This window comes from Microcebus murinus, chromosome 9, assembly GCF_040939455.1.
Source record: "Microcebus murinus isolate Inina chromosome 9, M.murinus_Inina_mat1.0, whole genome shotgun sequence".
In the NCBI taxonomy this organism is placed as follows: domain Eukaryota; kingdom Metazoa; phylum Chordata; class Mammalia; order Primates; family Cheirogaleidae; genus Microcebus; species Microcebus murinus.
In genome coordinates, this window is record NC_134112.1 from 15,256,154 (window position 1) to 15,282,050 (window position 25,897).

Sequence of the window (25,897 nt, forward strand, 5' to 3'; positions counted from 1 at the left end):
AATATTCATGGACTATTCTTTGTTCCTTTTAGTATTTGCATAAGCTTTTCAAGAGAGACCATCATAAGGGGCAGCGCTACCATGAAAAACAGATCAGTCTTTATGCTGAATATGATCGACCAAACTTGCTTCCCTTTCTCCGAGATAGTACCCACTGCCCGCTTGAAAAGGTAAGGCACAGGCTCCCTGACTTGTGTACTTCAGGTAAAGAGGTTGTCATTGTTGATAAGCTGTTTGTTGTTCTTCTTTCCCTATCTCTGCTCATCCATCCCCAGCTAAGGTAAAGACTGTTGCTCCCAAAACAGTAGGTTTTGCCAGGACATTCTGATGAGAAAAAGAGGTCTTGTTGGATTAGATTTTGGTGAGAAGCACAAGCATTTTTGTGACAGATGTAATTGGAAGAAAAGTTTAATCCAGGGTCTAGGACTCAATCAGCTATCAAGCAAAACTGATAGCAGGATTTGCCGTTTCCCAAGATCAGAGTGGCACCTCTGTGTTAGAGCCTGGGAGGAAGGCATACTGTCCAAAGCCAGAATCAATTGCTACAGTCAGGAATCTGGTTGATAAACCTTGATTATAGCTTAGGTCCTAAGCTATAACACTGTCTGCTTGCTTCCTTGCTTTTCTTTCTTTCTTTTTTCTTCTCTTTCTTTCTTGGTCTCATTCTGTTGCCCAGGCTGGAGTTCAGTGGTGTAGTCATAGTTCACTGCAGCCGAACTCCTGGGCTCAAGGGATCCTCCTGCCTCAGCCCCCTGAGTAGCTGGGATTACAGGTATACACTACCATCCCCGGCTAATTTTTTTTTTCATTTTTGTAGAAAGAGGGTCTCCGTATGTTGCCTGGGTTGGTATTGTACTCCTGGCCTCAAGCAATCCTCTCACCTCAGCCTCCCTAAGTGCTAGGATTACAGACACACCGCCCCCCACCCTGGCTTTGTCTGCTTTAAATATCTGCCTTTTGTATTTCCGCATTTCTCTGGCACATTCCATTCCATTATAATAACTGTTTTCTAGTCTCTCTTTCTCACTCTTCTGTAAATTCCTCAGAAACAAGGAGTTTATCTTACTCATTTTAATAAGCCTAGTACCTGGCACACATTAGACATTTACTAAATATCTGTTGCATCATGAGTGAGCGAATGAATAAACTAAACATATACAAGGTCTCAGTTAGGGCTAATTATGGACCAGTAAGTTCTATGAGACTGCTGTTTTAAAATAAACTGTAATACTATGTATGGGCTTACAACTGGGCAGTCTTAAGGCCAACAGCACTATTTCCCATGGTTCTTGAAATCTAATGCTATCTGGCATGTATAAATGTCTTACTAAATTCGGATAGCCAGATAAATACTTGTTACTCAGCTATGTTTATAAACAAAATTTTAAAGAAACACGTCTGACCCATAAGCGATATGTATAAAGAAGTTGATTGATAACACAGTTTATGCACATGTACAAATTTTATAATTACTTCTTCAGCCCATAATGATCAGTATTAAATGTATGAGATTTACCGCAAAGCAATTTCAGCTCAGTGGATTTTTAATGTCTACAGTTAATGAAAAAAATATCTTGCCCCTGTGTATTAACTTATAAAAAACCTTTAACATTTTATATTTAGAGCGCAAAAACGTTTTCTGAAGAATAAATTTGGAAATGCATCATCTTACTCTAAAAATAAATGCAGATGTTCTCTTCTCTCACTGTAGGACCTTATAATCTAGTAATAGAGTGAGAATCTTGTCTTTTAGCAGTGCTCCTTCATTCATATCTCACTTTTTAAGGAAATGTCCTATGTTTGCAGAGAGGATGTGACTTCTCTAGAAGTCTCCAGTTGACTCATACAGAGCCACGCACATAGTGATTTACAGCCATACTGGGCTCATTCTTCTCATTCGCTAAGCACAAGTGCAGAGGTGCTACCCAGCTATTCACGTTCCTCCCCCACTTTCAGCCTATCCAGTTTAAAGTGTTCTGGTCTAGTAGTGCTCAACAGAAGACACCCTGCTCTAGCCAGTAGGGAAGCAGGAGAACATCACAGACCCTTGGAGACTTCTTCGTAAGAGATCATCTGGTTATCAAGATCTATTGTGGAAATATGTATATTTACAAAAAAAAAATAATAATACTCTGCCCTGTTCAGGTACCCAAGACTGTCTTAGAGGAGGTATTCATGACTTATTAACTCATGCAGACTCTCTTTCCTTTTTCCTTAAAAATAAGAACTATGTATACACTTAATCTTAGAAACTGATTTCTTTTATGTTTACTTGTCACTTCCTTACCTTTGTACTAAATCAGGAAGAGAATTATTTTCTCATCATTTTCACTCAAGTTCTACAATTATTCTCTTTTGACTTTTATTTTTACTACTGTTCTCCTTTTCCATGTATAATTGTGTCTGTGTGTTTGTGTTTGTCTCTGCTTTAAAAAAAATCTTAGTTTCCCTGCTCTTTCCTCTAGAGGGTGCACCATGGTCCAGGAACATTCAAAAGTCTAAAATAAGGAAATATGCTTTTAGGCTTCATTTGTATCAATAATCAGAAAGTTTTATGAACTAGAAATACTTTATTTTTATACATATAATTTCTAGAGGTTTCTAGAGTCTCTACTTTCTTATTTATGCAAAGATGATGATTTAAGATACATTAGAAACTAGTCATAAAACATTTAAAAATCTCTGAAATTAAAGTTTTAGAGATTCACGTTATCTTTGAACTTGGTAATAGATATCTTCTTGCATTCCAGACCATTCTTAACTTCAGAATTCCTCTAGACATTTTTTCCAGTATACATTTTTATTTTTGATAGCATATACAAAAACCTACAGCATCACTGTCCGGTAGAATGTTCCACAGTGATGAAGATATTTCATGATCTACTATGACCAACATGGTAGCCACTAGCCACATTTTGCAGTTGAGTATTTGAAATGTGGCTATTGCTACCAAGGATCTGAATTTTAATTTCATTTTAATCAATTTAAATTTACATAGCAACTTAAAGCCAATGGCTACTCTCTTGTCTATTGGACAACTCAGGTGAGTTTTCAAACTGCAAACTCTGTTTGTGGTTTGAGACAAGCAGGTTCTCAAGCATTCTCATATGCATGGGAAGAGGGGATGGTTCTGTTTGAAATTTTTGAGTCGTACTTTAAAATGTAAGTGAATTTCCAAGTACAAAATTGATTCATAGCTACTTTTTAGTAATAAACTATTTTAAGTAGTATAAATAATCACCATTATTCCGACTATTTTTCTCTAAACATTCTGCCAATTCAGTTGTATGACAATGTTGTTTCTCAGTGAAGTGAGACACAGTCTCACTTCACTGTAAACTGTTATTCTATCTGTATCAACAGCCCCAGCACAAATCTAGGCACTAAATTTCTTAATGATTTTTTTTTCTTAGAATAGTCCCAGGTTCTCTGACTTTAGATTTTTTTTCCCTTCCTGTTTAACTTCTCCAGTGTGTTTCTCGTTTCTGCATTAGTATCACTGCATAAGAGTGAAGAGTTGGTAAGAAAGTTTCATTGTTTATAGCGATGATTAATGGGAGAGACATTATAGGAATAAGTAAACCATGCTTTTAATCAAAACAAATGAGGATTTTCTAGGTATTAACTAGGATTCGATTCTGGTATGAGTGATGAAAATCCCAAAATAATCACGGCTTAAACAGAGTAGCAGTTTAGTTTTCTGTCACATAGAAGTCCTGCTGTAGTGGCCCTGCTGGGTCTGGCATGCCACTCAGTCAGAGACCAGGGCTCTTTTCTCTTGTCCTCCACCTTGCATAAACTTGACCTTGTGATATGAGGTGCTGCTGCCCACATTTCCAGCAGCAAATTGGATGAAAGGACTACAAATAAGGAATCTAAAGGTTCACACACAGTGGCTTCAAACTTCCAGAAGTTGCCACTTTGCATTCTTCTTCAGCTCTGTGGTGGGCGTTAGTCATGTGGTTCCCCTACCACTGTGGAGGCTGGAAAGTTTTTTTGTTATGTTTTGCTTTTTAATTCTGGGCAGTCACATATCAAACTAAAATCTTGTTACTATGAAAGAAATGGGAGAGGGATAGTGGGGGCTAGGGAACAACTAGCTCTCTCTGCCACCTAATTTTTAAGGGAGTCTTGTGAGTCATCAAAGCATTTCCGCCTCATTGTGACCTTCAGTTATTCTCATTTTCTTATTTAAATACTGTTTGTGCTCTAAAACGCCATCCTAGTTTCATTGCAATTCTAAAGTAAGGTGATATTTGGGATTTTTTTCCTTTTTTATGTTTTCTTTTTCTTTTTTGCTATATTGATCTGTATGATCAGGTTTTTTCTGCCGTTTATCTGGTAACCAGAGACACTGATTTAAAATATATAGCCTACAGAGAAATTTTAAGTCAAAATATCAAAACTAGCTCCTGCTGTTATTTCCCAAGAAAGATCATTGAGCCAAAAGAGCTAATTAACTTGAGCTGTCCTTTTTAACTCCTTGGTCCTTGTTTTTAAAACAACCTTGGCTGGTTGTTTCTAAATATGAAATTCAATAATCTTCTCCTAAAACCTTTTCTACCTGCTCATTTATTTTAAAAATATTTATTGCACACCTACTTTGGGCCAGGCATTGTGAAAAGCACAGGGCTTAGAGTGCACATGGTCTCAGCAGAGGGAAATCAAATAAATCATCAGATGAGTAGTTGATTGCAACTCTGAGAAAGTGTTGGTAAGCCATGTGCAGGGTTCAACTGCAGAAAGTTCCTGGGATCTGACCAGTCATGAAGTCCAAGCGAATATTTGGCTGAAGTCTTTGCCAGGAGTGGAGAGTGGGAAGTGAGAGGAGCATTTTTAGGAAAAGGGATGCAATGAAAAGATGAGCAGAGGAAGGGCAGTCCGCACAGGAAGGCAGGACTAGGTCTTGGATGCCTTGGTGGTTGTGGTACAGATTCTCTACTTTAAGTCTAAGTGGAGCAGCACGCCAGGAAGCTTATGTAGGGGGGTATGAGATAAGGTTTCCTGCTGGTCATTGATTTTACTATACACAGTTGAGATGCCACCTCTTCTGTGAAGCTTTTCATAAGAGGACCACAGTGCCCCTTCTCTATGCATATGGCCCTTTTTTCATCTTCCCCTGATCGTGGAATATTGTATTGTCACATCTCTGTCACCCTCCCTGGACACAGATCTCCCAGGGGTGGACTCATGCTGCTTCCACTCCTGCTAAGCCTCTTTTATTTTTTTCTTTGTTCTCCTTTTATGTGTCATCATCATTGACATTTTTATTATTATCATGTTTGCATCTCTATCCAACCTGACCCTCTAGCACTGAGCACAGAGAATATAGTAAATGTGTTCCAATTAATTTAGAATGATTGCGTTATTTATCAACACGTAGTATTTTGGGTTTTTTTATACCCACGGAAATGCTGTCACCTGCGTAGTTGCTCCTTTTTTGATCCTTCTTGATCATCAAGTGTGCTTTTTTCCCTCTCGTTTTAGGCAAATCCTTGAGCAAAGTTCTCTTTGAAACCCTGTGAGCTGGCAATAGAAATATTCCCAGTATATTCATTCATTCATCCATCCATTCATTGATGTAACAGGTGTTTACTGAGCATGTTGCTCAATAATGCAACAATGAAAAACATTCCTTACGTTCTAGGAGAAGGAAACAACTTAAATAAATGACCATAGATTTGGTAGGAAGCAATACTATGAAGAAATCTAAAGTAACATAAAGAGAGAATGCCTGGTGGGAAAGATTCTTTATTTTAGCATCATGGTGTTGTTTTCTGCCTTTGCTCATGGAATGTTCTGCTTCAAATATGTTTTCAACTAAATTGTGTAGAGCCCAATACCTCCCTGAGAGGTAACTGTGAGTACAGCCACCAGTAAGTCCTAAAGAGATTTGTTTTCTGCTTGCTTTGTTTCTAAAGAAAGACAGTGGTTTGGTTAAAAAGTGACTGCTAAAAAATAAATAAATAAACAAACAGTCGCTTGAGCTCAGGAGTTCGAAGCCAGCCTGAGCAAGAGCAAGACCCCGTCTGTACTAAAAAAAATAGAAATTAGCCAGACAACTAAAAATACATAGAAAAAATTAGCCGAATATGGTGACACATGCCTGTAGTCCCAGCTACTCAGGAGGCTGAGAAAGGAGGATCACTTAAGCCCAGGAGTTTGAGGTTGCTGTGAGCTAGGCTGACATCATGGCACTCTGGCCCCGGCAACAGAGTGAGACTCTGTCTGGAAAAAAACAAAAAACAAAAAACAAATATGGCAGTAGAAAAATTCTTTCAAGTTTGTTAAGTGACTTTGTTGATATTTATTCTCATTTGGTAGCCCATAGTAACATTTTTTTACCCTGCTTTAATTGAAGGCCCTTGAGATCTGTCAACAGAGGAACTTTGTGGAAGAAACAGTTTATCTTCTGAGTAAGTGGCTTTTTTCATTTTGGTCGCCATAAGCTAAGAAATGGGATGATAACACGTTGCAAATTGTGTAAGAAAGGACGTAGGTTTTAGACCAAAGTAACACAGAAGTTCGAGCCTATTTTGTACCAGAATTTAATATTTAAAAATAGACTTCACAGCACAGTAAATAAGGAAGAATGGTTTAACACAAGCATCCTCAAACTACAGCCCCAGGGCCACATGCCGCCTGCCTAGGACGTTTATCCCGCTGGCTGGGTGTTTTTGCCGCAGCTGCCTGTCCTGCTTAGCAGCCGACTCGTCTGGGCCCACAGTGTGTACTCTCCAGCAGTCTGAGGGACAGTGAACTGGCCCCTGTTTAAAAAGCTTGAGGACCCCTGGTTTAACAAATGCCATTGAAATAATGTATAAAAACTTTAAAATCCTATATACATTTAAAAGGTTATAACTGTGTTTAAAAGATACAAACTGTGGGACTAATACTTGCAAGAAAAACAAAATGCTACAGAAGGGCTATCAAGTGGAGTATCATTTTATTCACAAGCCAGCTGTCATCAGTTGATAATGGCCACTCACAGTGAGGACGACTAGAGATCCTTCATTAGTTCCTGCACAGGCAGGGGACAGGGGTGAGCGTGATAGCACAGCCAGACAGTCGCTGTCCCTCCGCTGAGTAAGGCTTTCTGCATGTACTGTATTAAAAACTCATGGAAATTGTTCAAACTATTAAAATGCCAATGAGCATTTTAATGAGCAAAACACATAAGATAATTAATAGAAGCATAGTTGGTAAATACTTTCATCTCATCAGTTATTGAAAGGCTTTTCCCTGAACTAGAAAGAGAAGAAAACCAGGCAGCACTCTGAAAACTGAGTTTGCACTTGGCACAGGTGTACCAGAATAGCAATATGCAAGGCCACCTCATGAGGCAGAATGACTTTAAGTCCCAATTGTGGCTGAATGTGAAGGTATTGACCTCCAAAAAATACACAGGTCTGTCAGAAGGAAGTCAGGGTCTGACAGACCTGGCTTGAAATTCCTGCTGTACTATTTAGTAGCTGTATGATCTTAGCACGTTGCTAACATTTCTTTTTCCTCTTCTACAGAGTAGGAATATGAGTAGAACATACTTCATAGGATTATAGTGATGATAAAATGATGTAATTCATGTGAAGCCCTTAAGTGAGTACTCAGCACAGAGTAAATGAGCAGCAAATAGGCATTATTTGTTTTGCTGTGTTATAGATAGTAAATGCTGATGTCACATGAGAAAATGTTTTTGTCTTAGCTTTCAAACTGTGTGAACAAATTAAGAGATGCTATTTCTTTTAAAAATGTTTTTCTTTAAATATTCTAAATGCACTTGTTGTCACATCCTCACCCCACCTAGGCCGAATGGGTAATAGCCGAAGTGCCCTAAAGATGATTATGGAGGAATTACATGATGTTGATAAAGCAATCGAATTTGCCAAGGAGCAAGATGATGGAGAACTGTGGGAGGATCTGATTTTATATTCCATCGACAAACCACGTAAGCACAAAAGCCATCTGTGATTGTAGCTTTTTTCTCTCAGTATAGCCTGTTATGTTTATGTCTAGAGTAAGAATTGTCTTAAGATACGTTGGGTTAAAAATATGACAGCGTGTCTACAATAAAAACAGGCCAGCTGTGTGGTAACGATTTCCAATACTCCTCCTGAGCTGGGATGCCTGCAACCCCATCACTGTGCATTACCTGAATGTGATAAAGAACAGGTGCCTACACAGTATGGTAACTGTGTCCCCATGAGGCGTATTTTACCTTCTGCAACCAAATTGAATAAATGTCATCTGGGTTGTGTTGGCTTGATCTTGGTTTTGTTTTTGTTTTTACTCTGTATACAGGAGCATTTATTTTTGAAAGTGTAGACCTTAACAGTCTCTTTATGGAACCATATAACTGTTACTAGACGTTGACTGTATGTGAATGTTTGTATTATAGTATTTAGTCTCTCTTTCTTGCCCTGTTTTATTAGTGCAGCACAAGAAGTTTGCATTTGTTGACCCTCAGCTTGACCATTTGCTTTAGTTCTCCCATTTTGGAAAGAAAAAAACAAAAGCAGTCAGCTAATAGTAACCCAGATCCTCTTTTAAAGATAACTAGCAGTAGTGGTTTAAAATCCAACACCTCAAAGGCTTTATGTTTGTTAACTGCCTTAATCTGAAATTGACTTTAATGACTTTGTCCCCTTGAAAATATAAGGAATCTAGTGTTAGTGTAATAAAGTAGTAGTTTAAGGATCTTAAGAGGCAAAGTGGTATAATAGAACACATCATGAGCTTGGGTCTGGCATGGGTTTGAATTTGGGCTCATTACCTGCCAGCTGTGTGACTCGAGGCAAATTACACACCCATTTCCCTTTGTAAGATGGGAACACAACATTTCAAAATAGTGAGAAAAGTGTGGAATAGCTAAGCCATAGTAAGTTCTCAATCAGTATTAGTGGCAACCCTTTGACACTGCAAACTGTTTTGAAGGTAAGTAATCATTTGTTCTGCTGCTTTTAAGCACTTTGTATTTAGTTTCTCCTTTATGTCTTAAGGAAAATTCTTGAAAGTTTTGAAGATTAGTTCTTGAGAGTTTAAAAATTCAAATGGTTTTAACACTTACTTTGAAGGAAATAATTTCTTAAATAACTATTGGTCTAAATTGCATTATGTGTAAATTACATGCAAATAAAATTGCATTATAACATTGTTTGTTTGTTAATTGCTTTATGTGGTATTTTGTAGCATTTATTACTGGCTTGTTAAACAACATTGGCACGCATGTTGACCCGATTCTACTAATTCATCGTATTAAGGAAGGAATGGAGATTCCCAATTTGAGAGACTCCTTGGTTAAAATATTACAGGACTACAATTTGCAAGTAAGTATCCTTTCTTGAATATATGAGCACACTGAATGAGTTGATTCACTACTGGATAAACATTTCTAGGGTTTATGTTAGACATCAGTTTACAACTTTAGTTTGAGAGTAAACTTTTATTTAGGTCTAGTTATTTAGAAAATTATTCAAAGAAAGAAATTAGAAACATCACCCCTTAAGAAAGCTATCTGATTCTTTAGCTATACCCAAATTTTCTCTTATTGAGCATTATTTTTGTGTGGTTAATATAACATGGAATTGAGGAGAGTGTGAAAGTAGTTACAGCGCCTGTTAGATTGGTCCACCCAAACATTTTTAGGAAGAAATAAGTATTGTGTCCATTTGGAGGAATAAAAAAATGCTTTTCAAAAAGTTTAATAATTTTTCTTAAAGCCATTCAGTAATCTGTTGCCTAAAATTTGTTAAAATATAGAATTTATTTAGCCTTTTGTCTGTTTTCTAGAATGGTACAATTTCATGATCCCTGTTAACTCAGAATTTGTGATAAGAACAATGGAACCCGTTATTTTCATATAAATAATTAATATGCTAATTACAGAGCATCCTAATCTTTTCCTTAAAATGACTCTAGCAATTACTGTTTTTCAGGCTGCCAGTAGTGTCTGTAGAACTCAAAACTGTTTAAAACACATTTCCTTAAAAATCCAGACTGTTCTTTCTCTAATTCATTTGAAAATGAGTTTTTGTTATAATGGTTGAAATTTCTTTCCTGGGACCAATAAGATTATGCAGATGACGCTAAAAGATAAGGTTGTAAGCAGAGGATCATCATGAGATTTGTTGGGGCAGTCGTCACTGTGCAGTGTGCGGGGGAGGGGGCCACCTGCTGAACTGGGTGACAGCCTTAGGTAAGAGGCAGGGTGGCATGAAGAAATTTCAGGGAGATTGATGACATCAAGAACAAGTGTAAGAGATGAGAAGGGATGGCAGAGCTGGAGGGATAGGAGGTTGTGGCTAGGGAGTGTGATATTACATTAAAATTTTTGAAACAAAGTCATTGTGGACATGTTCAAAAAATGGAACATAACTGTGAGGCCACAGCCTTTGCTGAGTCATCCAGATGGACGTCAACAACTAGGAGGAGGAATGTTCTAGCTTCTCAGTGAACTGGGACACTAATCTTGCTGTTCACAGGGGACAGTGGTGTTACTGGATAACACATCTTTAACAGAGAAGAGGCTTTTCCTACAGGTGGGGATGTGAGAGATCAAGAAGCCTTCGCTCAGCAGTGCTATGTGGGAAATTGCATTCATGGGAGAAAAATTGGTATTCAGCTAAGCCGAAGAAGTAGAGGTTTTGTGCAAAAAGCTTAAAGATATAAAGGCATATATTTCCAGTAGGATTTGAAGGTTTGCAGATGACCCAAAGGAAAGGTTATCGGAGGGAGATTGAGAAAGGCAGGAAGGAAGTAAAAATATGGGAGTGGGTTAATAGGCAAGGAGAGGTGACGTGAGGAGCTTGCCTTTTGTGCAGCGTCCTTGGAATGTGGAAGGGTAATCCAGGTAGGAGACTCACCAGTTCCAGGGCTTGGAATTGGGCTTTGGTGAAAGTGGTTTCAGTGTCAGACCTTACAAACCTCTGGGGATGCATGAGCTTGATAATGATCTGTACTTCATTGGCCCTTACCACCCCCGAGTATGCCAGGGATGCTCGAAGTTTCAAACCCAAATTTGTTGAGAAGTCATTTAGGTATCTCTGAACAGCTCTGTCCCGAAGGAGGTGATGAATAATTACCTCTGTCCTTCAGCTGTAATGCATGAAGCTCAGCCTGGTGGTTGGAACATGTCCCTTTCTTTTCCCTCGCCTCCACAATGCCTATAAAACCACCTAATAGGTCCCTCTTACGAGGCTCTTATTCCAGAGAACAAAGCTCATGGACACCACTGTGGTCTCACTGCTCATTTATATTTTACAAATAAATTTACATGGTTCTGAGTCAGCTGGAAATAAAAATAAAATTATTAGATGGAAAATGAAAGCATAACATTAAAAAAGCCACTAAAACAGCTGCTAAATCAGTATTTTATCCTATTATGTTTTAAAATATGCTGAGAGTTTTTTCTTAAGATAATGTAAGTATGCAGTTGGGTAATGTGTTAAGGAGGCTCAGAATTATTTAGCCAGTAGATCCAAAGATCTCTGGTTGCCTGGATAGCCCCCCAACCAAGGAGTGGCTTGTCAGAGAAGGTAGACCCACAGAGAAGGTGGCAGAGCCTGTGAAGACTGGTACAGCTGTAGTCCCTGCTGAAGCTCAGACATCTTGTGGGAGGATACAGACAGAAAATGCTGTACTGGGGCAGGTTATTCAAAGAATTCCAGGGAGTACTTCCTACTCATGGATAAAGAAAGAGTTTAGATTTTTTTTCCTATGGAAAAGGCTGTTCTTTTACCATAATTTATTAATGACCATTTATTTATTTTCTTTCTCTAGGAAACCTAGTAGAGATCACTGTAAAAATCATTTAAATCTATCTACAGAGCATTTTGCAGTTTCCAGAAGGCTTTCACCTACATGTTTTTATTTCATTTTGTTTATGCTTTGTATCATAAAACTATAGTTGATTTTCACATGTTCTTACATAGCAAAACAAAAAGTTTGCAACCCTGTTAATACCCCAAATTTGGGGACTCATGCAGATTCATGGATTTCTACGAATCTGGAACCTACTGTGTGTGGGATGGGGTGGGGTGGGGCAGGGCAGTGCCTTCTGTAGATACTGACACAGGTCCATGATCAGATGGTAGGAAAAACTATCACCGGGCTCCACAGCTCCTTTGTTTGCCAGTATACATTGTGAGTCTCTAAGGGGAGATTTACAATAGAGTATGCAGCATTTTAAAACTTACTTGGGTACTAAAAATGTTTTGGGTAATCATTAATTACCCAAAACCAATCATTAATTGGAAAGAAGGGTAGAGAAAGTTATGGTACAAAAACTTGAACAACTTTTCTGGTTTTTGAGGTTACATTTTCTAAAATGTAACAGTGCTCTTCAACTAAAGGTTAGCATCATTACGCATGTTAGATGACTATGAAATAGTTGAAGTTAAGGTAATAGTATAATCAACTACCTTATCAATGTTTAATTTGTTTTAATTTATCATGTTTTTATACCTTATTAGTGTAATAACTCCACAAATACTAAAAGCTTCATGAAATCAGTAAGGCAAAAGTAGTCTGTATTGTACGTCATAAACTTAAAATGTCTCTGGGCCTGATTTGAAGGACAAAAAGCATTTGTTTTGATATAAATTATTTTCAAAACAATATGATATTTCAGTGATATTTTAATTTTGACAATAAACTGACCAGTTTCCAACTTATTTTATGCAATAATTTTTTACATTTTTAATATTTTTATGTTTATTTTTAAAACATCTTCATTTGTACATTTAGCATTTATTTATTTAATTTATTTAGAATTTATATCCAATTCTGTTGTTGGAGACTTTTTTTTCCCCTTGAGAATTTCAGCATCTTTGTTCTTGAACACTTTTCTTTCAACAGTTTTATTTGATAACCATTTCATCTGCACAAAAGCCCTGTAAGAACTGTCATCTCCATTTTACAGATGAGAAAACCGAGTCTTAAAAAAGTTAAATGATTTGCCAATCTGGGAAGATGATGAAGTGGGTTTGAACCCAGATCCTCTAACTAAATCTCATGCCTCATGCTGATTACATTAGCTCATATAGCCTCAAGTAATCCCACAGTAATCCCTAAAAAGTCTGCTGATTAGAGTGAGTTCTTAGTTTTTCATTGTGGATAACATCTCTGGAGGAACAAAATAGCAAGCATGTTTAACTTGCTTCTAAAGAGGCAGCGTGGTGTGGTGGAAATCACACTGGGCTAAGCCTCCTGAGTCCTTGGTGTGAGCCTGAGTCTGTGTGAAGTAGCAGATGATCCTGAACAAGTCATTGCACATTCTTAGACCTCTGCTTTCAGCAGAAAAATGAAAAGTAAAGGGCAGGAGCTAGATTAAACCTCCAGCTTTGATACTTTCGGGGCTACAGAAATTCCTAAGGCCAACTGAATGGAAGGCACTAGGTACAAAGCTGAATTGCCTTTAGGCCAACACCTGCCTAGTTATGTTTCTCTATTATTTCTATCTGGAGCGGGATGTTCAGCTTTGGGGCACTGGTTTGGGTCTCCTGATTACAGGATCTCTCCAGAAACCTGTGACTTAGCCTTTACAAGATGGGCATAGCATTCACCCTACTGTCTTTGTGATAGAAACCCCTCTGGACTTGTGTTATTGTGGAGATTGACCTTGTATTTTTATCCATTTACCCTTGACAGAGTCATTCTATGTGTGTTCTCCCAGCAGGTCCTCACCACAAACCTGCTTTGCAGATGAGAAAGTCGAGGCTAGGAGATGTTAAGTGATTTGTCCCTATCATGTAGTAGAACCAGAATTCCAAACCTTTGTGTTTGTCTGTGCTGCTCTGTCTCCTGAGATTTGGCAGTTTTATTTTCTTCTTTTTGTGGGTAACACTTGTCATTACTCTCACTTTTGATTTATATTTTATCTGTCAGAATCTATGACCAAGATTAGGGTTGTGAAGCTTTGTTTCTATTTTAGTTTCTTAAATTCTCTTTCCAGCTACCAACCTAAAAGAGGCATTGCCCAACTTCCTTTTCCTCCAGCTTTCAAAATGGTGCAAATGTGGAATCCCTGCATATTGAAAATAAATAAGGTCGACCTCACCTGATGAGGGAAGGAAAATTCACCCTGTACTGTTCTTTTTCTAGGAATACAAGCTATTATAGATGAGATTTTTCTATTCTCTATAATTAAGTATAACTACAAATGCTTTTGTCTTTATATGTCTATTTCTAAGACACATAAGTACTGAAACTCTTTTGGGGCTCATGCTTTTAGATTTGTGATTATGATACCCATCTTCCTTTCTATGCTAGTAGTGCCTATCAAATTCTATGTGTGTGCCTTGTGATACTTCTTTTGTTATCTTTTTGGGTAAAAATGAACTATTTGTATAGTGCTGTTTTGTGAGTTCTTCTACATTATGTCCTATGCATCTCTCACTGGCTGTCCCATTGTTTTCTGGAGATTCATTCATTGTCCTGGCAGTTTACAACAGGGAAACATGCAGAATTGGGATGGAAGATGAATAGGCAGCCTGTTGTCTCTTAAAGAGCAGTGGGCATGATGTTTGTAGATCTGGACTCTCATCCTGGCTTTGCAGTTAAGAAGCCTGCTGATTTCTGGTAGGGCACCTGAACTTTCTGGATCTCAGTTTTCCCGTTAGATTAAATCAGTGTTTGTCAAGCCTGGCCACTCACCAGAATTATCTGAATTCTTTAATAAGTTATATGGATTCAGGTACCAGCCCACATGTGCAAGAGGATAATCTCTTTGGGAAGACCAGGGAATATGTCCTTAAAACACCTTGGTATTTCCTACACACCTAGTCTGTCTGGCACTAGTCTATGTATTGGCATTTAGGAACCTCAAGATCAGATGATTTGTAAAGTATCTTCTGTCTCTAAAGTTATTAATAGAGTCAGTTTATAAATATGCCTTTATATATTGAATGCAGCTATATATTTAATGTTAACTTTATGTTTTAAGGTAAATCATGGGCTGAGCACCATGGCTCAGGCCTATAATCCCAGCACTCTGGGATGTAGAGGCAGGAGGATTGCTTGAGCCCAGAGCAAGACTCCATCTCTTAAAAAAAAAAAAAATAAGGTAAATCATAATAACTTATTTTAGAATCTGTAATAACATAGCTTAGATCTTTAGGTATAATGGGGGGTTGTTTATTTTCCACAGTTTCTACTTTCACCTCTAAAAATGACATTTACTTAAGGAAAAACAAAATGACAAGATGTCTGTCCTTTGGTTCCCTTCCCCTTTGCCCACTGCATCTGTTCCTGGCTGGTCTCGGCAGCAGGGCGGACCTCAGGTGAGCTTAACAGCACTGACAGCATCTTCTTAATGGAGGTATCATGGAAGCTGTTGATTTCTCAAGGAATAGTTTCTAAAATGTCATGTGTTTGATAATTATAAACACATTTATTTAAATACATGAGCGCCTCGAGTGTCAGATGGCATGTTAGGTACTAACAGGGCCTCCACATGTGGTCTCAGACCTGGAGGTAAGCAAGATGCCGGCCTTCCTCAAGCTGCTCATGATCTGGATTCATGTTTCTGAGAGACGTGAAAAGTTTTAACACTTCCATTTTGTTAAACTACACACACACACACGTGGACACGGACACACAGACACACAGGGACACACACACACCATCTAAACTGGTAACCTGACTCCAGACATCTGTCTCTATGCTGCTAAAGTTTCTTTCCCAGACTTAGATTTGCTGCTGTCCCTTTTTCCTTATTATTTCCCCGTATCTCTCTACTTTTAAATCCGTAATGAGTGAAGAGGAAATAATGACTTCTCTCTTACTAACCCTTCTTTGGGCCCGCATGGGGTTTTTTGTTTTTTTGGTTTTTTTTTTTTGACTCATGGTGTATAAGCTCTTCATTTTCTTTTAAGAGAGAGTTTTTTAATTCATAAATCCCCCAAATAAACTTTTAAGACCAAGTGAATTTTCTTTTCAAATTACTTCAGTTTGGCCCCATCATAACTTTTAGGGGACATGAATGGCCTGTGACAACCCTGTAGCTTTCTAAATCAGTTTGGAACATGTATAATTTGTGCTGTTGTAAGTTTAAATACAGTTGTGTTTATAAGATTGTTTCTGAACTCCAACATGAGAACTTAGAGTCTTTTTCTTTCCCTCCTTATTTCTCTGCGATTTGTCATATTTGATAATAATCCTGACCACAAGCAAAGCTTTTTCAAGTAGAATTCAAGTCCCACAGCATTGTGGCCTAAAGGATGAATTGAAAATGAGGGGAGTTTCTCAGTCTAGCTTGTGCCATATTGGGTACTTACAAAACCAGGTAGCTGTTATTTGCAATTCTAATGAGAATCATTGCAGTTTGAACGAGGCAATGTCAGCAAAAAGTTCAGTGTTCAAAGAATCTTTTAAAATAAAAATTTCCGAAACTCGGCAATTTTTGATGGCATTTTTTCCCATGGCAGCTGTTTCTAATGAACCATAATAACTTTGCTGATATACAGTTCTTTTATTGCTTTATAAAATGTCTGTGAGTCTGGTGTTTTGCTTTTGGTTGGATTATTATTAATGATGATAAAGTGCAGAAAAATAAGGAGGAGAAGATAGGGCAATCCTAAGGTTTCATGTTGGTTTTTCCACAGCTATCTTGTAAATTCATTCCTATTCAAATTTATAGTAGCACAAAATATAACATGTAACAGATTGATTCTAGAAGCTATAGCTGGTTGTCTTAAAAGTGGTAAAGGGGAAAGAATAAAGGTAGTGTAAATAAAATATGGAATTTAAAAAAACTTAGAACTATGGAGGGAAGTAAAGGAATATTAAAAAAACAAGAGTGGTTGAGGATGTAGGAAGAAGTTGGCCCATAGATTTTAATAATCTTGGAAAAATAGAGAAAGGCCCCAAAAGGAAAATGAATCTCTGAAAGGTAATGTTATACTTTCTAAGCAATGCCTACAAATATTTTTTGAGACATGTAGTTGAGGAAAGAAAAGACAGTGGTTGATCCTCAGTGAAATTCTAATAAGAGAGAGATTAATAGACTACAAGGAAAGATTCATAATGGTGCTGTCTTATGTACCTGTGGAGCTATTTCGCAGGTAACAAGATGATTCAAATTGGCTTTAATTTCTGAAAATGATACCACAGACTATCCAACACAGAATTGGAAACCAGGGTAAAGCAGGAAATAGGCAAGTAAGACATGTGGATAAAAAATGACTTGATCTTTGAAAGACCAGTAGGCATACTTTGGAAAAAAAAGAACTACTTTTGGTGGGCAGAGGAACATATCCTTAAAACTGCATGCTTATAAGCTTCTGTGGTCTAGAAGCATTCAGGAAACATCACGGAATATATTTTCAAATTCCTCGAAGTCTGAGAAAAATGTATGGGGGAACAACAGCATAACCATAAAGTAGAAAACCCTTGCAGACAAATACAAGTTTTCAACACCCAGAGTAAGTAAAGAATATAAGTTCATGTCAGTATCTTTGAAGACTCAGAAGAAATGAATGATTTTCTAAGAAAATATAAATTATCAAAATTTATTCAAAAGTAAATAGAATAGACATATATAGTCATTAAAAAAATTAAATCAGTTAGTCAAAACATAGAGCCACAAGAAAAAAACTATTCCATAGACAGTTTTAGAGACAAGTTTTATCAAACATGTAAAAAACAGGCAACTTCCAGGGAATAGAATAAAAATGTTCCTCAGTTCTTCATGGGATGCTAGTATAATCTTAACACCAGCATTACATGAGGTCAATATGACAAAATTATAGCCCTATCTTTATTTTAACACAAATGTAAAAATAATCCATAAATCATTAGCAAATGGAATCTACCATTTAGTTGTTAAAATTATATCGATATCATAAATGTTATCAGTTGTCTCTAACATAATGAATATAGAATATAGAAATATTTCTATATAGAAATATAGAATAAGTTATATATGTTCAATAAAATTTTATTTGAAATTTCCCAAAAAATTTTCTTGGAAATTGATAGACTGGCCCTAAAACTTACATAAAAAATGCAAAGTAAGATTATCCAAGAGTAAGAAAGAGGGTAGATTTATCAAATATCAAAACTTAATATGTGGGAGTGTACAATGGTTCAACCACTTTGGAAAACCGTTTGACAGTTACTTCAAAAACTAACTACTCTGTGACCCAGCACTTTCACTTCTAATTATTTATCTAAGAGATGAAAAGCAGGTCCACAAAAAGATCTGTACAAGAATATCCTTTGCACCTGTATCCCCAAACTAGAAATAGCCTAAACGTCCATCAACTGGAAAAGGTACATCAGGTTGTTGCCTCTTGGTCACAAGGTACATGCTGTGTCACTAGCTTTCGTATCCACATGCTAGGCAGGAAGGTTGGTTGCAGTGCGCTCTAGCCTGGGCAACAGTGCAAGATGCTATCTCAAAAAAAGGAAAACAGCACAAAGTAATGAAATATAGTGCTCAGGGTAAGAGCAGTAGTGATCAGTTCTGATCACTGAAAACCAGGATAATAGAAGAAAGTGTGCATGTGTCCTAAGATTGCAAAGAACATCAAATTTGCAAATTAAAAAGGAGCTAGGAGGAAGGAGATGATCGGGGAGATAGTTTGGGGAAGAGGACCTTGAAAGACAGAAGTAGTCAGAGATCATGAGTGTGAAAGGGTGAAGATGACCTCCTTATGCCAGCTGCTGAGGCATCTTTCAGCCATCAATGTCTTTATAATAAAAGCATTCATCAGAAATTCCAAATAGAAGCTTTTGGGGGAGAAATGTGTGCCAACAACAGCAAATTTTTTCTGAGTCACTGATGTAGTTGCTACTGGGAATCTATAGTCAACATAATGTCTTATTGTATGTCTGATACAGTATGTCAAATATACTGTAATTCATTATAATCTTATACCATCTTCTTTTACCTTTGATTGCTTTCAAGTAATTATAGATGTTATACAGTAAATGATTACTTTCTACAGGTGATAGTCTCATTTTCTTATATACCTGCCTGGCCAATGAAACTTAAAATGTTTTCACATCTTTCTGATTTGGAACCTTGGATTTTGACCAAATGAAAAAGTAACATAATAAGCTGTATTTGTGTACTTTCCCCTCTCCTGGCTGTTTGCCTCTGAATACTTCATTTTTCCTAGAAAATACTTTCTGCGGGCAGACAGATTGTACCTATTCAAAAAAATGTAATCCTGCTGAGGAGATGGTTCCTTCTTGGTTTGCCTTTCTTGCTATTTTCCTTTTCAGCTTTCAGACACGGTGGCTTCTGTCTAGACTGCCAACGCTGCCATTCCTCCTGTATTATTCATGCAGTGGGCCTTGGGCACCCACTGAGGGTCAGAACCATTTCTTTTTGAAACATTTTAGAGATGTTGCGATTAACACTATTTTTCTTAAATTTTTTATTTTGTTGTTGGAGGCTGAGCAGCTTTATATGTTTGCTGGAAGTTTACTGACATCAATATTTCTTAGCTATTTTTCTTAGTATATTTGTTATTTTTCTCCTTGAATTCTTCAATAATATCCATTAAAGTGTTAATATCTTTAAAATCCAAAAAATTCCATTTCTAGTAGAATTTTAAAGAATAAAGCTTCATAGGCAGTTTCTCCTTTAATGTAGAAATACTAAAATCATGTAATTTTTTGTTTATCAGTTCTAGAAATGGCAGGTATGGATGTTTAATCTGGACACTAGTTCTGTTTTCCCGAATATTTGCCTTCATATAATAATGGGGAAAGGCCTCTGGCTGGATTCACCCAAAGCCAGTGCTCTTTGGGGTTTCTGGAGGAACGTGTCATCGTAGACCACTGGGAATGCAGCACCACGGTTGGCTACTCCTTACTTCCCTTCCTTGGTGGTGTGAATTTAAAACCTGTGAAAGCAGAAGGCCATCAGAGTCTTAGAGCTGAGGGTGACTCTGGTATGAAGAAAGCCAAAGTGTGCCCTTCGGAGTAGCTCGCCCAGTCCAGCTTTCTGACTCCCCCACACGGCGCCCCTGCACCTCCCCCATCCCTGAGTCTATTTAAGATGGCTTTTCTTTTATAATGTGTGCATTAGATTCTGCTTCGTGAAGGCTGCAAGAAGATTCTCGTAGCTGACTCTTTGTCCTTACTGAAGAAAATGCACCGGACTCAGATGAAAGGTGTTCTAGTCGATGGTGGGTAAGATTGAAATAACCATGTGCAACCCCATGCCCTGCCTTCACAAACAGCAGAGCAGACAGAAACAGGGCATGATCCGAACTGTTGTGTGTGTTTTCTTACAGAGGAGAATATCTGTGAATCGTGCCTTTCCCCCATTCTTCCATCAGGTAAGAAGGTTAAGAGGGACAAAAAATTTCCCAAATATGTATTTTAATGAGGGGTGGAATGAAAATTTTGAAATTCATTGATTACTGTTCTGAGACAGGGCCTGAGAATGTGCATTTCTAACAAGTGCCCAGGTGATGTTGATGCTACTGGTTTAGGGGCCATTCTTTGAAAACCACTGTTCTAGGGTAAAACGAAATGAAAACTAATCATCAGCATATTTAGATTCCAAGATAGAAGAACCATGTGTGTATCTAAGAAAAAAATTATGGATAGCATTTCCTTTTCTTCGATCTTTTTCTCTGTTGTATGGTTCTAGGTGCCCAAGCCATCGCCCCTTTCAGTGGAAACATAATACCTACCATCTATCTTACTGGAACGGTGTCTCTTTAAAAGACATAAGCATTTGTTTATTTATAGTTCTTGGTTTTCCTCTATAATGAAAAGTACCTTACTTAAGGTTCATTATGATATGAGAAGAGAAAATTTACATAATTTGAACACAAATTAAAAAACATGGTTGTCAGTATGCTACAAAGTGCTTTTTTAATATAAGTACAGAATAGAGAGGTACTAAAAGATCTAGTTGACTTCACATTTACTCAGCATTATTTAATAGGACAATAGCATGAGAAGTCATTCCACTTAGGTTCTTTTCTATAGGAAATAGGTTTGGTGCTTCTATTAAAAACTGCAGTGGGCTCAAGAAAAGAAGTAAGCTTTCTTAGTGTTTTAGGCAGTGTTTCAACAGAAAGAGACCACATATACTCCCTCTGTACAATTAGATTAAATTCCTAATCTGATCTGCTAAGGACACTAAATCTTACCAGAGCAGCAACAGATGAGGGGACATGCCCAAGCAGGAGTACAGTAAAATGCAAGGTCACAGCCTGGGATTTTAACCCAGGTCTACCTCCAAAGTCAGTGAGTGGTCTTGGCAAAGGTGGCAGGTGAACTGGGAATGCATTTTTATAAAGCCAAAACTTGACTGAAGTATGTGGTGTGTAATGATTATATGGGGGGTAGTGGGGGATGCACAGACACATACACACACTGGTTCTAGTTTTTAAAATAAAAGTTGCTGCAATTGTCCTCCGTTTGTAGTCCTGGCAACTGACACAGAAGCCAAGCAGGTAACCTGTGAATCACATAGCAACATGATTATAGTACCTGCTTTGCCTTTGTTCCCACCACCCCTCAGGAATGCTTTTGTAAATAACCATTCTCCAAAGGCAGCCTATTGCAGGAAAATTGAACTACAGCTGGGCTTTCGGTCAAGATTGATTTTGAAAGATCCTGGTCTGCTTTTTGCATTGAGTTCTTCTTTCTTCCTCCCTCCTCTCCCAGATGCAGCTAAGCCCTTCAGCGTGGTGGTCTTCCATTGCCGGCACATGTTCCACAAGGAGTGCCTGCCCATGCCTAGCATGGTGAGTTGCCAGCTTGGCATCTGTCAACTGGAGAGAAATTAATGTGATCAGAGGAATGTGCTCAGATCCATAACTCATCAACTTTATGGCTCTATGGTGTTTTTTAAATTATAGTATAGTTTTATATCACATAAGAAAAATTTATCTACTTTTTCAAATGTAAAATGTTTAGTGTACCCATTTGAGTAAATTCATTCAGATCAAATTGATGACACTGGTGCTGTAGAGGTGTACAGAACAGTAGAGAACTGTCGTGTGTCTTATGCAACTCCCTGGGCCTGATTTGTGTGCCGTGATGCTGTTGTTGTTCAGTGTCAAGTCATTTTCCTCCAGGTCACATTAGACTTGTTCTGCTGTGGGGTGTCCCTAGCTGGAGTCACAGAATATTAGCTGGTCTAGACTGAATCCTGTGTGAACCAGAGATAATCTCCAGAAAAGGGAATGACATTTCGTCACTTCCTCTCCACACCACCCCGCAACTAATGCTACCATAATAATTTTGAATGTGAGACGAGAGAAAGATCGTTTTTTAAATCCTGAATGTAAGAGGAGAAAAAAATCGGTTTTTTAATTCTGTGATTTTTAATTGCATTTTTAGAATTCTGCTGCACAGTTCTGCAACATCTGCAGTGCCAAGAACCGTGGACCAGGAAGTGCAATTTTGGAGATGAAAAAATAGCTCATTTCTGCTTGTCAGATTCTTTCTCACCGCTCTTTCTGAGACTATTTTTGCAACAACAGAAGTGTTTGACACCACTGCTGTTAAGAGATTTGTTCATGTTTATATGATGCTGAAAAACAGTTTCCTCATCTATGTCTGTCTACTAGAGGTTTCTCTTTGCAGTTGGTAATGAAGTTGGGGCTCTCCCCATGCCTTGAAATAATCTGGGTCCATAGTCAATATTTTGTCATTTATTTCTTTGGTTCATTCTTTATATAGTAAATGGAAACATAAGTCTAGAATTAAAAAGGCATTTTTCAGACCGTAGTAGAACCATTCAACAACAAAGTAGACTGCTAAGAATTATCCCAGCTGCTTAAGAATATCGCCAACTGCAGTTGCCCAGCAAGCTCCTACCCACAGCTCGGACCTTGTTTCCATATGCTCTGCTGGCACGCATTCTTGCATTCAGGATTTGACTTGTTTTTATATGTCATCAACTGTGGTTATCTTCTTAATAGGCACTTAATGAAACACTGTGCAAATTGTCACTCATTCGGTAACATCTGGGAATAACATTAACAGGCTGTTTTCCTGCACCTTTATGTTTGCTAGTCACATGTTCTGTGTGCCCTGATGACTAGTAGGGTGTCTGGCCCTGGCAGGTACTCAGCATTTGTTGACTGAATAAATGTTAGCTCTTCTCATCGTGAAAGACCCACTTTAACTAGGTTGAACAATTGCAGTCAGGAATTCTGGTGCTCTTAGAAGGGAAGAGAGTTTCAGCACCTTAGAGTCTGGGAGATTGTGGTAGGTTTTGATAGTAGGAAGGAAATGAGTGACCCTATGAATCAGAGAGAGATTCTTGGGAGAAATGGGACTGCCTGATGCCAAAGTTAGGCATAATGATGTTTCCTTTAGCCTTCCTTGGAGCCTCATTTGCCCCCATACAACAGAGCGTATCATAGAGGGAGAAAACTTGTGACTGTGTCTAATAGTTATTGGCTTCATCTGTCTTGGGATCTATGGCCATCCTCTAATAGGTGTAAAAGTGTGAAAAACACATCCTCATTGTCCCTGCTCTGTTAGTCCCATAAATAAGTACAGCTTTCTGCTTCTGTATTTTTTGGGGGAGGATGGGATGCTGATGTGTGTCAAGCACATTCCAACTCCCAAATATGCCCAGCCGTTCCCATGAGCAACATCCCAGGAAGCAGATCTTACATCCCTTGGTTTACAGATGAGGAAACCAAAATGTAGAGATGTGGTTGGGGTCACAGAGGTGAGTGACTACCTAACTGCAGAGCAGGGCTCGCGATCCCTTTAAGAAATATCTGGGCCAAGCTCAGAGGAAATACACACAAAATCTCTTCACAATGGGCTTAAGAATATTCTCTAGCAAACAGCAGATGTTGCTGTTAATCATAAATATTTAGAAGATTTGGAAGATTCTTTGTTATTGAACGTACCCCTCTGCCTTCTCAGTATTTCCTTATTCCAAGATAAGTGTTTTTTGCTACACTGCTAGTTTTCAGTTTTTGGTTTAGTTTTTACCAGAGAACCACCCCTTCCCTCACTAAAAACACTTACAAGTAAGCCTAGTTGTTTTTTTTTTCAGTGTTACCAACTTAAATATTCTGCTTATTAAATTTATATCAGTCCCTTCTTATGATTTGAGCAAGATCATTTCCAGAAAAGTTCAATTATAAAACCATCCATAGGATTTACTAATTTCAATCAAGTCATTTTGTTTCACGGGTAAATTATGCTAATTACTAAGTCCCATTTGGGGGACTCAAAGAAAATCCTAGGTACAGAAAAGAAGATGATAATTAAGCATTCTTCATTTTTAAATAACTGAATTAAGAGGAAAATAATAAAATATGTTCATTTACCATTTCAGATATAACTCCAACATACTGGAACAATGTAGATTTTACCGTTAACCCTTTGTAGTCACTTTTTTCTCGATTCCTTTAGTCTACTCAGGATTTAATTTTTTAAATACCCCAGAATAATAAATACTGGAGTTTCTTTTCATACAAACTTATTTATTTTGATTTTTTAATATTTCAGATTATCGATACATTCAAAAAGTAATTTTAATCTCTATAATTTTTCATGATGTGAGCTGCTACGGATGCTAACCGTGTCGAGTCACACTCAACATCCGAGTGCAAAGGGTTAATAAAGAACACTAGCTTTCCTTCCTTGGGATGACTTTCCTTTTGAATAAATAACATTGGATTGTTCTGTTAAGGGACATCTGGTCCTTTATACTTTTCATTAACATATTCCGGTTTAAATATGGCAAAATAATCAAAATGTTAATCAACTATTTTTTCAAGTGTGACTAGCCCACTTTAAATAGGTAAAAACCAAGCCTACTCCACTCATATCGGAAAACAGAGTTGCAAAGTGCAAACTTCATATGCTCTCCTTAAATAAAGCCATTCTCTGAATGCAAAACAACCAAGTTCAAATTTATTTTGTGATAGCAGTTTTATTTTGCTTTTGCTTTTAGCCAGAAGGATTCTATACTAGTTTGAGTATATTCATCCTTGAGAATTTCTGAGACATTCTCAAAAAATTTTTAGTTGATTTTATGGTTATAGTGTAAAACTAATTACAGTTGACTTGAACAACACAAAAGGTCTGAATTGTGGGGATCCAGTTATATGCACATTTATTCCCCCACCCGGCCCCTGAGACAGCAAGACCAATCCCTCCTCCTCCTCCTCCTCCGCCTACTCAAAACATGAAGATGAGGAGGATGAAGGCCTTCATGATGACCCATTTCCACTTAATGAATACTAAATACCTTTTTTCTTCCTTACGATTTCTTAACATTTTCTTTTCTCTAGCTTTAATGTAAGAATATAGTATCTAATACATAATAACATACAGAATATGTGTTAATTGACTATATTATCAGCAAGGCTTCTGGTGAACAGTAGGCTATTAATAAAATAGTTAGGTTTGGGGGAAGTCAAATGTTATATGCATATTTTCGCCTACATGGAGGGGCAGTCAGTGCCCCTAACCCTTAGGTTGTTCGAGGGTCAAGTGTATTTTAATATTATAAAATCAAACATTTATTGAGCAATTAGTATGTGTCAGGCACTGTTATAAACACTTTGCATATATTATTTAATTGTCATGCAACCCTATGAGGTAGGTAATCTTACCACCTTCATCATTATTTTGCTAATAAAGAAACTAAAGAACATAAAGGACAAGTAACTTGTGTAAGGTCAGGTAGCTGGTAAATGGAATGCCCAGCTGGATTCCAAACCCATGCAGTCTGCCTTCAGAGTATTTGATCTTAACCACTGCATAGTTGGTCCTGGTGGGTTTTTTTAAGGTACTCATATGAAGAAGGGTTTTTTTTAAAAGTACTTGTTTTGGTCATTGTATGGAAAGCAAAGTCCACTCTTGGAACCGAAAGGGATTGATTATAAAGCATTAAATGGCCTACATTCAATCGGCATTGATGGGGCTGAAGAAACAATAGGGAGAGCGT

The 25,897-nt window shown here is 37.6% G+C and overlaps 1 protein-coding gene across 3 annotated transcripts in view; it reads left to right on the top strand.

The window, feature by feature from the left end:
* VPS41 (VPS41 subunit of HOPS complex) overlaps positions 1-22,597 on the top strand; it is a 178,902-nt gene extending 156,305 nt beyond the window's left edge. For all 3 annotated transcript variants that reach the window (XM_012777598.2, XM_076006294.1, XM_076006295.1), the window contains 8 exons: positions 33-170; positions 6,362-6,416; positions 7,805-7,945; positions 9,187-9,323; positions 20,036-20,135; positions 20,244-20,288; positions 21,634-21,713; positions 22,312-22,597. In XM_012777598.2, coding sequence (XP_012633052.1) covers positions 33-170; positions 6,362-6,416; positions 7,805-7,945; positions 9,187-9,323; positions 20,036-20,135; positions 20,244-20,288; positions 21,634-21,713; positions 22,312-22,392 — 777 coding nt within the window. In that variant the 3' untranslated portion in view covers positions 22,393-22,597. The remainder of the gene's footprint in view (positions 1-32; positions 171-6,361; positions 6,417-7,804; positions 7,946-9,186; positions 9,324-20,035; positions 20,136-20,243; positions 20,289-21,633; positions 21,714-22,311) is intronic.
* The last annotated feature ends 3,300 nt before the right edge of the window (positions 22,598-25,897 follow it).